Here is a 14,519-nt window from a genome sequence, read left to right on the forward strand (position 1 = left end):
CATGATGACAGTATATAATATTTTACTAGATATTTTTTCAAGACAATTCTCTACAGCTTAAAGTGCAACTTAATGGCTCAACTAGGTTCATTAGGCAGGTTGGGGTAATTAGGCAAATCATTGTATAACAATGGATTGTTCTGTAGACAATTGAAAAATTATATAGCTTAAGGGGGCATTAATATTGACTTTAAAGTGGGTTTAAAAAATAAAAACTGCTTTTATTCTAGCTGAAATAAAGCAAACAAGACTTGAAAAATATTATAGAATATACTGTGAAAAATGCCTTCCTTTATAAAAGATAATTGGGGAAATATTTAAAAAAGAAAATAAATTTCACAGGAGGGCTCATATTTATGACTTTCTATACTTTCTCTCATATTTTAGTGTTGCTTCCATAGACTGTAAAAGATATGTACGTAGTATCCGTGACGCCACCCATAGGTTTCTGAAGAACCCAAAAGAAGCTACCAGTAGGCTTGGCCAACCGTCGCCATTTTATTCGCGCGTCATCGCACTGACCGGGGGATACCAAACAAAGGCAAAGAGGTGGAGTTTGAGCAGAGCTACAGATGCCTGCAATCATTTAGCTAATGCTGGCTTTTCTATAGGAGAAACGCTTAATACTTCATTACCTGGAACTTGTTCTGACCACGTGTGCTTGGATGTATACTATATCAATAAAGTGTTCAGACTTTTAAAAAACAATGTTGTAATACATTGAGCCACTATGATAGTATTGTTCTTATGACATTTTTCTACAGGAGGAAAATGCAAATTACATCCAAATACATCATATAGGGTTCAATTTTGACAATCTATGCGCAAAGTGCAAAGTGTAGGGCGCAAACGGGCATGTCAGAATCCACTTTTGCTAATATAAGGTTGGAAAAATCAGCTTTGCGCCGTGACGCATGGTCTATAAGGGTTGAGCTAATTTTCTTAATGAGTTTGTGTTTTGAGAATAAACCAATCAGAGTCTCATCTCCCATTCCCTTTAAGAGTCAGTTGCGTTGCGCCATAGCGCATTTGCTATTTACATGACGGACTTTGTAAGTGGAAAAATTGAGCATTTCAATAAATGAACAATAATAAGTGTGGCCAAAAAAAGTTATTTCCAAATACACATGCCGTGCCCCAAATGGTCTAAAACCTGACAGGTGGGCGATGTATATGCTGAGTTCAGTGGCTAATCAGCTGGAATCAGCTGAGGAGAAGTGACTTTTGATGAATTGCAGTTTTAGTTACTTCCATATTTGCTTCACGAGGGAGAGCGAGAGGTTGCCGCTTGGTTGTCTCGCAACATTATATTGTTTTATTGTTATTTAAAAATAAAGTTAAAACTGTTTTATTTCAGTTTGTTGGCTAGTTTTCATTTGTTAAAAAACTTAAATCCAGATTTGGTGGAATTTCCCAAAATATTTTAGTCATTGTGTTACATTACGGTTCTAGTTTTTTTTATTATTTTAAAATATTTAAAAAAAAAATTCTTATTAACTCAAGCACATTTTATTGTCATTGAGCTTCAGCTAAATTACCCAAAATAGGTTTAATGACATTTGATGAGATGCACCTCATGTTCCCGACCACATGTTCTGGTATGCACCATGTTATGTATGTAGACTGTGAGCACCATGCATTTTGAGGTTCAGGTGTGGCTTGACATAGCAGAAACACCACAAAGATGACAACTGTTTGTTTCTGCATTTCTCAATACTTTTTTTTTTCTTCACCCCTAGATATTTTTTTTATGGAAAACTTTTAAAAAACTGTACTGTGAGGCAAACTCTGAATGACTGTAAGCACCGACAGCAGGAAATTATGCAGTGTCTGAATGATGATGTCATGCATGATCTCGAGCTCACGAATGGCCATGCGCGAGAGAGAGAAAGAGAGAGAGAGAGTTTTGACACAGTGAGAGAGTTTGGCAGACCTGCTCTGCCAAACGTCCCATTATTGTGCACATATCTTGTGGACGCCTGCATGCACCACTGACATAACTGACAGACTGCCAAAGCCCTGGCCTGTTGTAGTCTGAGGAGTGGATGGGAGTTTTGTAGGGTTTTGCAGCCGCAAATATTGATGTTGCATTGAAATTCTCTGTATACTCACCTTAAACCTCCTGGATTGCAAAAAATAATAAGAAAAAATCCTAGTAAAATCTATTCAGATGACACATTTGCTTGTTTGTATGCTTTTCATATTTGAAATAGTCAAAAAGGTTCCATAAACAGGCTGAACACTCATAGTGAGGGATTTGACTGAATCAGTTTTTTGGCTATTCATTTTTTTTTCTTTTTGGTTATTCATTTTATTTGGCTATTAATTTTTTTCTGTCACAGAGCAATTAAAGGGTTAGCTCACCCCAAAATGATAATTCTGTTATTAATTGCTTACCCACATGTCATACCAAACCCCTAAGACCTTCGTTTGTCTTGTCAAACAGACCATATGCCTTTAGTGGTGTGTGTACTTTTGTGCACACAAATAAAGACTTTTATTCAACATTCAACATCTTCTTCACCTCAGTGTCAGTATATTGTGTATAATTACAAGAACTGCTTCGTATTCAATTTAAAATCTAACTTTACCCTGTGTCTTTTTTGCTCCAAATTAGTTTTTTTTACACTAAATACATTTTAAATGAACATCAAGTTATAATTTTGTTTAAGTTACATAAAGTATAGTAATTACATTTACATCGAAAAATTCGCATTTAAATGATGCCTTAAATATATAAAGCTTTTAAAAGGGCTTTTTTATACAATGATCTTTTGAGCTGTTTGTGAACCTGCATTGTTGAAATAAACAATTGATTTAGATTGAAATAATAATGATATTTTCTTATAATATAATATTATTTCTTACATTAAGTTGCATTTAAACATTTGCTGCATCAACAGCATTTATTTTAGCCTTGCAAATGGGTTTAAATTAATTATAATTCTAGTAATTATATTTCTTAATTTTCAACACAGAAATGTATTAACTCTCTTTCAAGAACTAAATCAAACTGACAATCTCATGTTTTGTGTGTTTAGGTGTTTTCTGCACGTGTCAAACTTTCATCTGCACACGCTCTCAAGTTAATTGCTGACTCTGAGTTAATCCTGAGTTGACAGAGAAGGTTTATATCAAGTGTTGTGAAACAACTTAACCTGATGTTAACCACATAGCTTTTCTTTGGATTTATTAACCCAAAATTTACTTTGCTACCTGGAGTTTAGCTCATTTTGTGCAACAGGACTCTGCAGTCGGCATCGATCAAGTCATGGCGTGTTTAGTTATATAGCACTTATTCAGTAGGGCTTCTTTGTGTGGTTTATTCATAAACTAATTTCGAGAGGATCACGTGCTTATATGCAACACGGCTGGCTCCTTGTTAGTTCCGTAATCAGCCCTATTAGATGATTACGGAAGCATAATAAATAACCTGAGTTTTTCACTCCAGTTATCTTCGTCTTGAAGCTCCCCCCATTTCCACCCCTACATCCTCCCACTTTTTCTGATCGGGCGACACGGTGGCCCATTGGCTAGCACTGTTGCCCCACAGCAAGAACACCGCCAGTCCAACCCATCGGGCCGGTTGGTGTTTCTGTGTGGAGTTTGCATGTTCTCCCCGTGTTCGCGTGGGTTTTCCCCGGGTTCCCCGGTTTCCTCCCACCGTCCAAAAACATAAACCATAGCCAATCGACTAAAACAAATTATCCCCCAATACAACCTGAGTTTACACTTCTCACGGTGACAAGCAGGGGAGTTCTCGAGACCTACCTGACCTCGAATTCCCCTCTCGCCCTTCTAACGGGAGGGAGCCCCGGGCTCGAGGATATTACGAGCTCAGGGCTCTCTCCCGGGACAGCATGCCAAATACGCTTTATTGATTATCAGCTAAGTGTGAACTCTTGAAAACAAAAACAACAGTATAATAAACATGAAATGTAATTACTACCACATATCAGCTCTACAGAGCTTAATTTTACTTTAATACATCTGACTGGACACAAAAAAGAAACCAAAATCAAGATTTCCATGTTAAAGATGGTGGAGTCAAAGAGCATGTTTAGTTGTTGCAGGGAGAAATGAAATTATGAATAGCTTCATGAACAAGTTGAACTGGGATTTTCTTGAAAGTTCCATAACAAACTTTGTTTTGGCCTGGTATTATTCAAAAAGACATCACACCAGTTTGTTCTTCAAAGTATACAGTGTTTAAATGTAATATTTACTTGCATAATAGCGTAAAAATACAAAAGAAATTGTGTTTATTTAAAGTAACTCAAAACGTTCAGTGGCTTTATATTTTTAGTAATCGATAGCCATATTTTTTTATAGCATTGTAAACATTGCTAACTTTAATACATTTTTATCAACTCAAAAAATGCAGTTACATATTTGGAAAGAATGGTCTGAAGCTATAGTGCTCACAGCTACCAAAACCTTTACTTTTAGTAGTGGGTGTCGTGAGATGTTAAATGAATTGACTAGTTTAAGGGAGGAGCTTGCTTTGTTTGCTGTGAAATAGGGGGCTGAGGAAGGGTAGCGTGCAGCCGCATTGTGAATGCAAAGAGGGATTCACCAGAACAAAAACATGTTATGGAATTGGCCTCAATTTGCCAGATCGTTCAGCACATCCAAGTGTGTTTCCTCCTTGAAAGTGTGTTTCCTGCAGGGACTTGATTTAGGAGAGAAAATAGGCCCTCTCTGGTGTGGAAAAATCCAGATCACAATGGTCTCTCAGCTTTTGTGACTATGCTTTTCCTGACCTTCAGTGACTTTAAGGTGGTGCATTTGTCACCCAGCTCCTTGAACACTAATGATACATTAAAATGCAGTGATCCTTGACACTTGATTATTACTACAGACTGCTTTTCTGTCTTCTGTTTGTATGCTGTTGGATCGGAGTAACACAAGGAGCTGTAGTAGCTTTTATAAATGGTTTTCAGTTGTCAGACATTTATCAGTAGTTCTTCCTGTGACTTCACACAGCCTCCATCCTGTTTTGAAGGGCCCTGTCGGGGCATGTTGTTTTCTGTTTGGCAGTCAAACACACTTACACAAGTCTACTGTGTTTACTGCTGTCACTACATTTATTGAGAAGTTAATTTTGCCTGGACTAGATACAGTCTGCTGAAACAGAGTTACTCTGTCTCTTATTCATTTACTAAGCGTTGTACATTTGTGGTATCAAGGCCTCAGATGTGCAAGCTTTTTTTGTATTGTTAACAAGGGATGCACCGATCCCGATACTTGGATCGGATATCGGTTTGATACTGCATATTTTTGCAGGATCAGTTAGCTGGTGCCGATCTGCCTGGCGCTATATTCTGTGTAATTTATAAGCCAACAAAAGCCATGAAGGTAGCCTATTATAAGGCATTAGAAAGTTATCATGTAGGCCTGCTACATCGCCAAGCCATATGTTCTGAAGCCATTCTAAAGTTTAATGTGAAGCACAAAGAATTAAGTGGTTAAATTCATGTTCTCTTTAGTGCTTCCTGCCACTGCGTCTGTCAATCATTCTCCGTTCATTCACAATCAATCTGCGTGTTGCGTTCATGACAATACGAAAAACTTTCTCCAAGACTCTTTGTTTCTGTTAATATAAAGTGTAAAGCCTGGCTCATTGTGGGCAAAGTAGTTTATTAAAATAATAATAGTGAAACTGACGGGCGCGATATGGATTGCCATTAACAGAAAGTTATTTAGCCTAATATAGGCCACTCTGAAACTGTGAATTCATTCATTTTCTTTTCGGCGTAGTCCCTTTATTAATCCCGGGTTGCTACAGCGGAATAAACCACCAATCTATCTAGCACATTTTTACGCAGCAGATGCCCTTCCAGCTGCAACCCATCTCTGGGTAAAACTGTAAATATTTCACTGTAATTTTATTTATATCAATCTTTTATTTAACAGAGCGGTTTGTGTTTTGATTTTGGACAATAGTGCCTATTACAGATTTCAAAGAAAAATCTTAATATTAAAAAAAGGAAACATAAGCTGGACCACAACAGATCAATGTCTTAACAAATGCTCAAATAATGACAAGAACTTATTATGCTAAAAAAAAGGCACGGTATCTGGATTGGATCTGATACTCAGAATTTTGGTATCAGGATCGGATCAGTTCCAAAAAAAAATAAAAATAAATGGTATCGGTGCATCTCTTGACAGTAGTCAACATAACTCATCCTGTTTATCCAAGTCAAGATGTCAAGATAGCAAAAAAAAAAAAAAACTTCATGGTGACTTTAAGGTGTAATTGAAACTACAGAACCTCTTCACATTTCCGGATTTCTCAGTAGTGGAAGTCAACATAGTTGGGTAAACTTGTAGTGCAGTGAATGGGAGAGTAAAACTATTTTTTATTTATTTTTTACAATTCTATTTGCTGAAATAATAAAATAAAAACTCCACGATGGTGTTATCAAGACTTTCAAAAAAGGAAAACAAATGTGTGAGACTGATGATTACTCTCAACCCCATAGACACTGCATTAGAAACACCTCACGTAAGCGGTGATTCATTTTTTGTAATTAGACGTAAAGATGATATATTACTCTCATAAATGCTTGTAAATGTATTAGGCATGGAAAGACAACCGTTTTCAAGGTATATTGCGGTTTGGCAAAGTCAAGGTTTTAAAACTGGCAAAATTTTCTGTAATCCTGTTCCTAAGGTATGTGTAAGATTTTTCATTTACATTAAAAAAAAAAATAAAAAATTAGGGCAACAGTATCTCCAGCAGAAAATATATTGAAAGATGCCGTTTCAAATTGTACAGTAATCTGTGTGTTTGAAACAAATAAAGACAGCAGAAGTCAAGGATATATTTGAATTATATGGCCTGATGCGTTTACTGCTCCAAAATATCCTAAATGTTTTAAAAAAAGAACATATTGTTTTCAAGGGGGAAAAAGTTTTTGTTTTTTACCCAGACATTTAAAAATATATATATTTTAGAGCAGTGATCACAATAAACGTGATACCGTGAAACCGTGACGTTTTTATTCAAGGTTATCATATCGTCAGAATCTTATACCGGCTCATGTCTAAAATCTATATACGTTAAAAAAATAATAAAAATTAAAAAATAATTAATATATTAAAAACTTTCAAGGATTTAAGATTATGATGTTAAACACGACATAAGGGTCTTGTGAAAAGGGTCCATTGTAGCACTTAATTCTGTTATTATCTCTTAAGATGATTATAGGAAGAAACTTAAAACTACTGATTCCTGAGCTTAAAATTAGTAACACTGATGCTCATCTAACAGTATTTAATAGAATAATGCATCATATAAATATTTAGTGTAAAAATCATAAACATCTATACTGACTTGGTAAAAGATGTACGTAAAAGAAATATGTGACAAGTAAGTAGTAAATTGTGTATAATGGTGTAAACAAATAGGGCTTCGAAGTCTGTGGTGATTTTAAAATGTTTTTAAAAATAAAACCATGTCTGTTTTTATCATATTTTGCATAGGTTTAATATTATTTTTATTGTAATCTCTGATTTTAATAGCCAAAATGTCATGGTTGATTAATTAAAAATTTTTTTTTCAATAGATTGTTAATGGGAGTTATATTCAATATGATACTTTGTATGGTTTTTGTGCTGTAAGTTAAAAAAAAATTAATAATTAATGCAGTTATAGAAATTTATTAGTATATTTGCACAATTTCCTTTATTTTTATTTTTTTGATCAAATAAGTGATGCAGTCTTGATAAGACATTTTAAAACATTAAACAACTTACTTTTAAAAGGTTATCTCAATACAAATTATTTGGTTTAATTAATCTAACCTCTCCTTATGTAATTTATAAGTACAAACACAGTGCCTTGATCATTGTAACTAGGTTACTTCACTCTATTTACTAATTGATTACAACATTTTCAATGTTCTTGCCATCGTTTGGTCAAATGCTTCTTGGTGTTTTTATTTAGCAAAAAATAAAAACACTTCCTAAAGTACCTTAATATTGAAACATACCCAATTCCTAATAAAATTCTCTTGTAACCTCTTCCAGGTAAACATGGAGCCCAAGACCTGGGGGGAGTGAAACAAAGTTAAAAGCGGCTAAAGAAACCGTACAGGACAAAACCTAATGGCTGCTACTGGAACTCCAAGACCAGGCTGGGTTGCTTTTTCAGATGAGGAGTCACAGGCAGGTCTGTACAAACACCCAGACTTCCAGGAAATTTAATGGGTTCAGTTCCCAGAGAACAAACATAAATTAAACTTTATTTTTGTGACTTTGAGAAACCATATTGGATGTTGTGTTCAGATTCATGTTTAGATGCCAAAGAAAAGACCCTGGATAAAGTTCTTGTGCCGAAATAAAAAAAAATAGTTGCAGGTAGTTTTATGTGCACCATTTGTAAGGAATTATAACGACATGTAACCTTTCTGCGGATTGGATATCAGTTGGTTTTATTCTGTCTGAGTTTGCGTTCAGACCTTTCTGTGAGATTCCTGTGTCCTGAGGTCATTGCTCCATGGTGATTACTGAGGGAACGGTCCACAGTTTTTGCACCCTGCTAGATTTAACATTTAGCTGTGACCTTTCTACTGACAAGAGGCAGTATTTCTCTAACTGGGTTTCTTTTGGTTTGAAGATGAGGACCACCTCCAGTCCTCTCTAGACCAGCCTGTCCTGGACTCCTCTACCTGGGTAGAAGAATCATGTGTGACTGACCAGAAGTCAGAGCAGACAAATCCATGGGTTCAGTTTGATGATAAACCATGGTCACCCTCTCCTCCTCCTCCAACACAGGAAAAAGGTATGATAACTACATTTTTTTGTGCATAGAAGAAAACTTACTATAGGTTTATATATCATTCTCACTGAGAAATGATCAGGTTCTGGATCTTAGGAGAATATTTTAACATTTTATAATTTACGAATATATATGAAAGAGCTTTTTTCAGTCCACTGTGGTCTTTTTATCTTGATTTAAAAAAATATGGCATCCTGCACAGCTTTGCTCTGCTCTCCTGACTTATTTTTACAAAAAATACTTACTGATCTACTGAATTATGCTAAGAATCTTTCACTTTTCTTTCCAAATCCTTATGTTTCTTTCCAGCTTGGTTGTAATGTTTAGTGGTTAAAGGGTGAGTAGAATAATGTCATCTTATGACCCTTTTCCACTGAGTGGTTTGGTAAGGTACGCTTTTATGTCCATTTCCAGTGTCAAGAGGTACCAAAAAAGCAAACCGCACCATACAACTTTTTGGTACCCATTCCAAAGTGTACTTGGCACAATAAAAGGGTACCAAAAAGCAGAGCAAAACATGAAGATGCGAGATGTGAAATGTTCTATTGTATCCAACTTTTTAAAAGGCTTATTTTATTCACGAGTGAAATCGGAACTTAAATAGGCATGGGTCATATAGGGAAAAAACAGGTAAATAAAATGTTTATTTAAAAAAATAATAACACATTACACATACACACACACACACACACACACAAGCTCATATATATATATATATATATATATATATATATATATATATATATATATATATATATGTCAATCACACGAGTAGCAATGCAATATGGCTGCGATATGCCTTATTGTCCCCCACCAGTGTTGATATACAGCCATATTGCTCTGCTACAAGTGTGATATTGCATTCATAGAACAGTTCGACTGCATAATCGTGTAAATAAAAAAGAAAATCAAACACAGTGTCTCAAAAACCCTTTTGCACGAGGAACTACTTTATTCTGCCACTCATTCATATCTGCAGCTGATGTCAGAACAGCAGAAACCCTTGCCAGGTCACAACAACTTAAGAGCTAGAATTTGAATGATTCTCTACCGGAATGTCTAAAGTGATGACAAAAAACGAGTAATTTTTGCTTACATTTTAAGATTATAAGACTGAACGGCATGAAATGCTATCAATCTACAGAGATTTTCCAGTATTTCTCCATTACAATCAGGATATCACAATAATTAACCCCGAAAAAGCCAAAGCAAAGCAAGCACTACCAGTTTCTGTGGTATAAATACAGCACTACAAAATTAAAACGAGCTGTAGTTTGAAACTTATGAAACTTACATCCCTTTAATGCTGCGTTCACACCAGACGTGGAAGAAGCATCAGGCAAAGTCATTTACATGTTATGTCAAAGCAAAGATGCGAATAGACATCCTGTAGCGTGAAAGGCACAAATTGCGCGAATGATGCGCCTGTATGAAACAAAAAGTTCAGTTGTAATCACATTTCTCAAATTAGCCATTATGTGAATGTTTTCAGTTTTTCAGAATGTTTAACAGAGCAAGGACATTTTCACAGTATTTCTGATAATTCTTTGTCTTCTAGAGGAAGTCTTGTTTTTTTATTTCGGCTAGAATAAAAGCATTTTTTTTAACCATTTTAAGGTCAATGTTTTTAGCTCCTCTAAGCTATATATTTTTGTTCAGTAGTTTACAGAACAAACCATTATTAAACAATAATATGCCTAATTACCCTAACTTAACTAATAAACCTAGTTAAAATTTTAAATTACTCTTTAAGCTGAATACTAAAATATTATTTACTGTTATCATGGCAAAGATAAAAGAAATCAATTAAAGAAATCAAAAATTAGTTAATCAAATGATTGTTGTGAAACGTGTTGAAGAAAAATATTTTTTTCCTTTAAAAAGGAAGTTGAGGAAAAATACAGGAGGGCTAATAATTCTGACTTCAACTTTAAGTTCTAGTTTCAAGTGCATTTTTGCTTCAAACCCTCAAGAGCATTTCCTCTGTTTCATAACAATAGTCTTAATACTTGCATAGTTGCATAATGAGACTCAAAATAAACTCAAAGGATTTAGTGACAGATTCTTTCTTAACACGGTGAGTAAGTTATTAGTCATGTGACTTTATTTGTAGTATACATTACTATTTACAATTCCTCTGGTGCAACCTGTGTTATGAATTGCTTGAGGACACAACTTCTGGACACAAGCCTTGAGCTTCTTTAATACCGCTCCCATTTCCCAATATCTCAGTATTCCAGAGAAACTAGTTTGTAGTTGATTCAGTTGGGTAGGGCTGATTAGGACTGTGTCACTTCCTTCAGGCCCGATGCTTAGTCTAGTCTTGCCTATCTCTCTCTCTTCATCTCCGTCTGTCTCTTTTTCGCACGCATTGACTCAACCACCCCCACTCTTGTCAAACCCAGCAGCTTTGCCAGCAACACTTTCCCAGGAAATCTCCAGTGAGAGGCAGAGTGCAGCAACACGCAAATGGCCAAACCCTTCAAACCCTAATTGAAGCCATAAGCAGAGTTTTCATCTCAGCTGTTGTTGCTCTTGCATGAAATCTGCCTTCGGATGAAGTCCAGGGTGCAGCCGGTCTGTCATTCCTTCATAATATGATCACCGAGAGATCAAGCCCGGGTTTGTTAAAGTACTGCTTATTTACTCTGATTACAGGGGCCGTCCAACATGTGATTTCAGGTTTGTGCCTTGATTTTCATGTGTGGTCTAGAGGTTGTTTTAGCAGCCAGGAGGCCAGTGTCAGCTGCTGGCTTGCAACATCTAAAATGATTTATGTTCTGTAGTCTATAGATTCATATCACTTTGGACCAACTGGATACTATTTCACCTGAATTGAAGGAAAAATAAACCACCAGAAGCATAATGTTGCCACGTTTATATTAAATCTGTATATTTTAAGTGTAATGACTTGACTTTGTTTGTGGTCAGTTTTCAAAAAAAAGGGGGATTTTGGATGTGCTGTGGTGATATCAGTGGTTTGGGAAACCTCAGGAAAAGGAGTGTGTTAGGTGGAGTAATCCCATATGCACATTTGTTTTCTAAGTCTGAGAATATTATTCAGGTTTATAAAAATGTTTACATGGATTAGTGATATTTTGCTTATCACAGTCAGCATATACAGTATTCAGCATGTATGAGTAAACCCCCACAAATATCTCATTTAAATTAATATTTTCTATAAGATTCTTTACCATGCTATATTTGTGCACATGCATTAGTTTAGTCAGTCCTGAAGCCAAATCTGGAGCTTATCTAACAAATTAACTTAAAATAATGGTTCAAAAATTAGCAGCCCAAATGTATATGTTTGGGGAAATTATTAAATAAGATTTTCAAAAATAGCAGAAATCAAGAGAAGCAAAAAAATACATATGATTTTGTTAAAATGTTTTTTTTTTTTTTTGCAATATTTTTGCATGAATTTAAATGTATTGTTTTTGTATTTCTAAAGATGTTCTGTAACTAAAATATTATTTTAATAAATATAATTTAATTCAATTCACTTTATTGGCATGACATACATGGGAACGTATTGTCAAAATGTACAGAGCAGTGAAAACGTCAATATAAAATGAAAATGATAAAAACAATAATAATAGAAAATAGAAAAGATTATATGCAGTATACATAAAACAATACATTGCATGCATATATATTTATTTAAAACTTAATACAGATTGCATCACAGGATTTCCGCTGGGTCTTAAAAGTCTTAAATCTGAAAATCAAATTTTTATATTTATATTATTGATAGGGGGCGAGGCAGTGGCGCAGTAGGTAGTGCTGTCGCCTCACAGCAAGAAGGTCGCTTGTTCGAACCTCGGCTCAGTTGGCGTTTCTGTGTGGAGTTTGCATGTTCTCCCTGCCTTCGCGTGGGTTTCCTCTGGGTGCTCCGGTTTCTCCCACAGTCCAAAGACATGCGGTACAGGTGAATTGGGTAGGCTAAATTGTCCCAGAGATGGGTTGCGGCTAGAAGGGCATCCATTGTGTAAAAATTTGCTGGATAAGTTGGCGGTTCATTCCATTGTGGCGACCTCGGATTAATAAAGGGACTAAGCCGACAAGAAAATGAATGAATGAATCATTTTTGATTGGGAAAATAAAATCTTTTCCATCTGCACCATTTGAAAAAATTCCTTAACCTTTAGCCAGTTATGAGTCTAAAATTTCATTCATAATAGTCTTAAACGTGTCTTAAAAACTCTTAAATTTAATTTGGTAAAACCTGCAGAAAGCATCAGATTTTCTCTATTCAGTTCAATTCAATTCAATTCAATTCAATTCAATTCAGTTCAATTCAATTCAGTAATTGCTTTATTGGCACGACAAATGTTACAAATGTATTGCCAAAGCATTTATGAAGTTACATTAAAAAGAACATTAATATTAAAATTAATATAAAAAACAGTTAGCAGTATACAGTAATAGTAAAAAAATATATAAATAATACAAATGCAAATACAAATAAAAAACAATGATAATAAATCAAAATAAACTGTATATTTACCAATCAACATTTTAGGATAAAACTGTAATGTATTGTATATATACATATAATGCACTATACATATAATGCAAATGTAATGCACTGTATATACGAAAATGCACAGTTTTTGGGTTGTGGTTTCAGAAGTGACTGAGTCAAAAGAAAAACAGTTCAGAATATCAGGCCTGTTTTCTACTCTAAAGGGTGTTCATCCAGAAATAAGAAATCTGTTATTAATTATTTATCTTTATGTTGTTCCAATCCCCTTAGCCTTTTGTTGATCTTCAGAACACAGAGATATTTTGGATGATAATTTAGATTTTAAATTTTTTACACTTTTGTGCTCCAAAAAAAGCTGTAAATATGACTCGGTCTTCTCTTCCATGTCATCCTATCATCTCGTTATTTATTACAGCTTGACATATTGCCATTGAGCAGCACAACATGCAAGTGTAGGGTTGCCAGTAGTAAATGCGCACCCTGATCTGAAAAAGAAGACATCGGTGAACAAAGTTGTTTCTACAGTTATGTTGGTGCTTCAAGGTGTTCTTGGCGTTTCGTAAGATTTCAGTTGAACCACTGAAGTCACATGGAAGGTTTTTTAGGTCCTTTTCTGGACTTTGAATGTCTCGAGACCATTGCTTTATATATGGGAAGATGAGAGAGCTCTTGGATATCTACTGAAATGTCTTAATTTATTTTCCAAAGGGGAACGAAGGTCTAAGAGGATTGGAACGATAAGAGGGTGAATAATTAATAACATAATATTAATTTTTGTCTGAACTAACCCTTGAAAAGATGCTTTCACACCAAACGTGAACAAGGGAATATTCAGTCAATGAGATGAGAGTTTAATCGCATGTGAAAAATTTTGGTTCATTTAGAAATATTGTTTTGTGAAAGTGAACCACATCTAGGTGCATTTGCAACATTGTTATCAGTAACCCCTATTCCAGAACAAGGCAAAATGGTCTAGGGATCTACATATGTGGAAATGGTACTACATCTCAGCGAATACTGGGTGAAAACAGAGCCTCTGAAACGTCATCATTTTATAAAGACATCTTCATTTATTAATTAATATGTTATTTATTTACTTTTTATGACTTATGTTAGGGAATATTGTGAAGAAAATATATTCTTCAGGCATCTCTAAAACATTTTTATGTTAAATTTTACCCGTTGCTGAACTACCGTTTCATGTGTATGCCTGTTGCTAATAAAGTAACCAGCCAAGTTATA

The 14,519-nt window shown here is 35.0% G+C and overlaps 2 protein-coding genes across 2 annotated transcripts in view; one reads left to right on the forward strand and one right to left on the reverse strand.

The window, feature by feature from the left end:
* Window positions 1-14,519, reverse strand: part of hmbox1a (homeobox containing 1a) — a 664,927-nt gene that overhangs the window by 463,065 nt on the left and 187,343 nt on the right. The window lies entirely within an intron of this gene.
* ston2 (stonin 2) overlaps window positions 1-14,519 on the forward strand; it is a 50,785-nt gene that overhangs the window by 4,033 nt on the left and 32,233 nt on the right. Inside the window, exons 2-3 of the mRNA NM_001033743.2 lie at window positions 8,038-8,179; window positions 8,627-8,791. Coding sequence (NP_001028915.2) covers window positions 8,116-8,179; window positions 8,627-8,791 — 229 coding nt within the window. The 5' untranslated portion in view covers window positions 8,038-8,115. The remainder of the gene's footprint in view (window positions 1-8,037; window positions 8,180-8,626; window positions 8,792-14,519) is intronic.

Source organism: Danio rerio, chromosome 17, assembly GCF_052040795.2.
Source record: "Danio rerio strain M-AB ecotype USA chromosome 17, GRCz13ab, whole genome shotgun sequence".
In the NCBI taxonomy this organism is placed as follows: domain Eukaryota; kingdom Metazoa; phylum Chordata; class Actinopteri; order Cypriniformes; family Danionidae; genus Danio; species Danio rerio.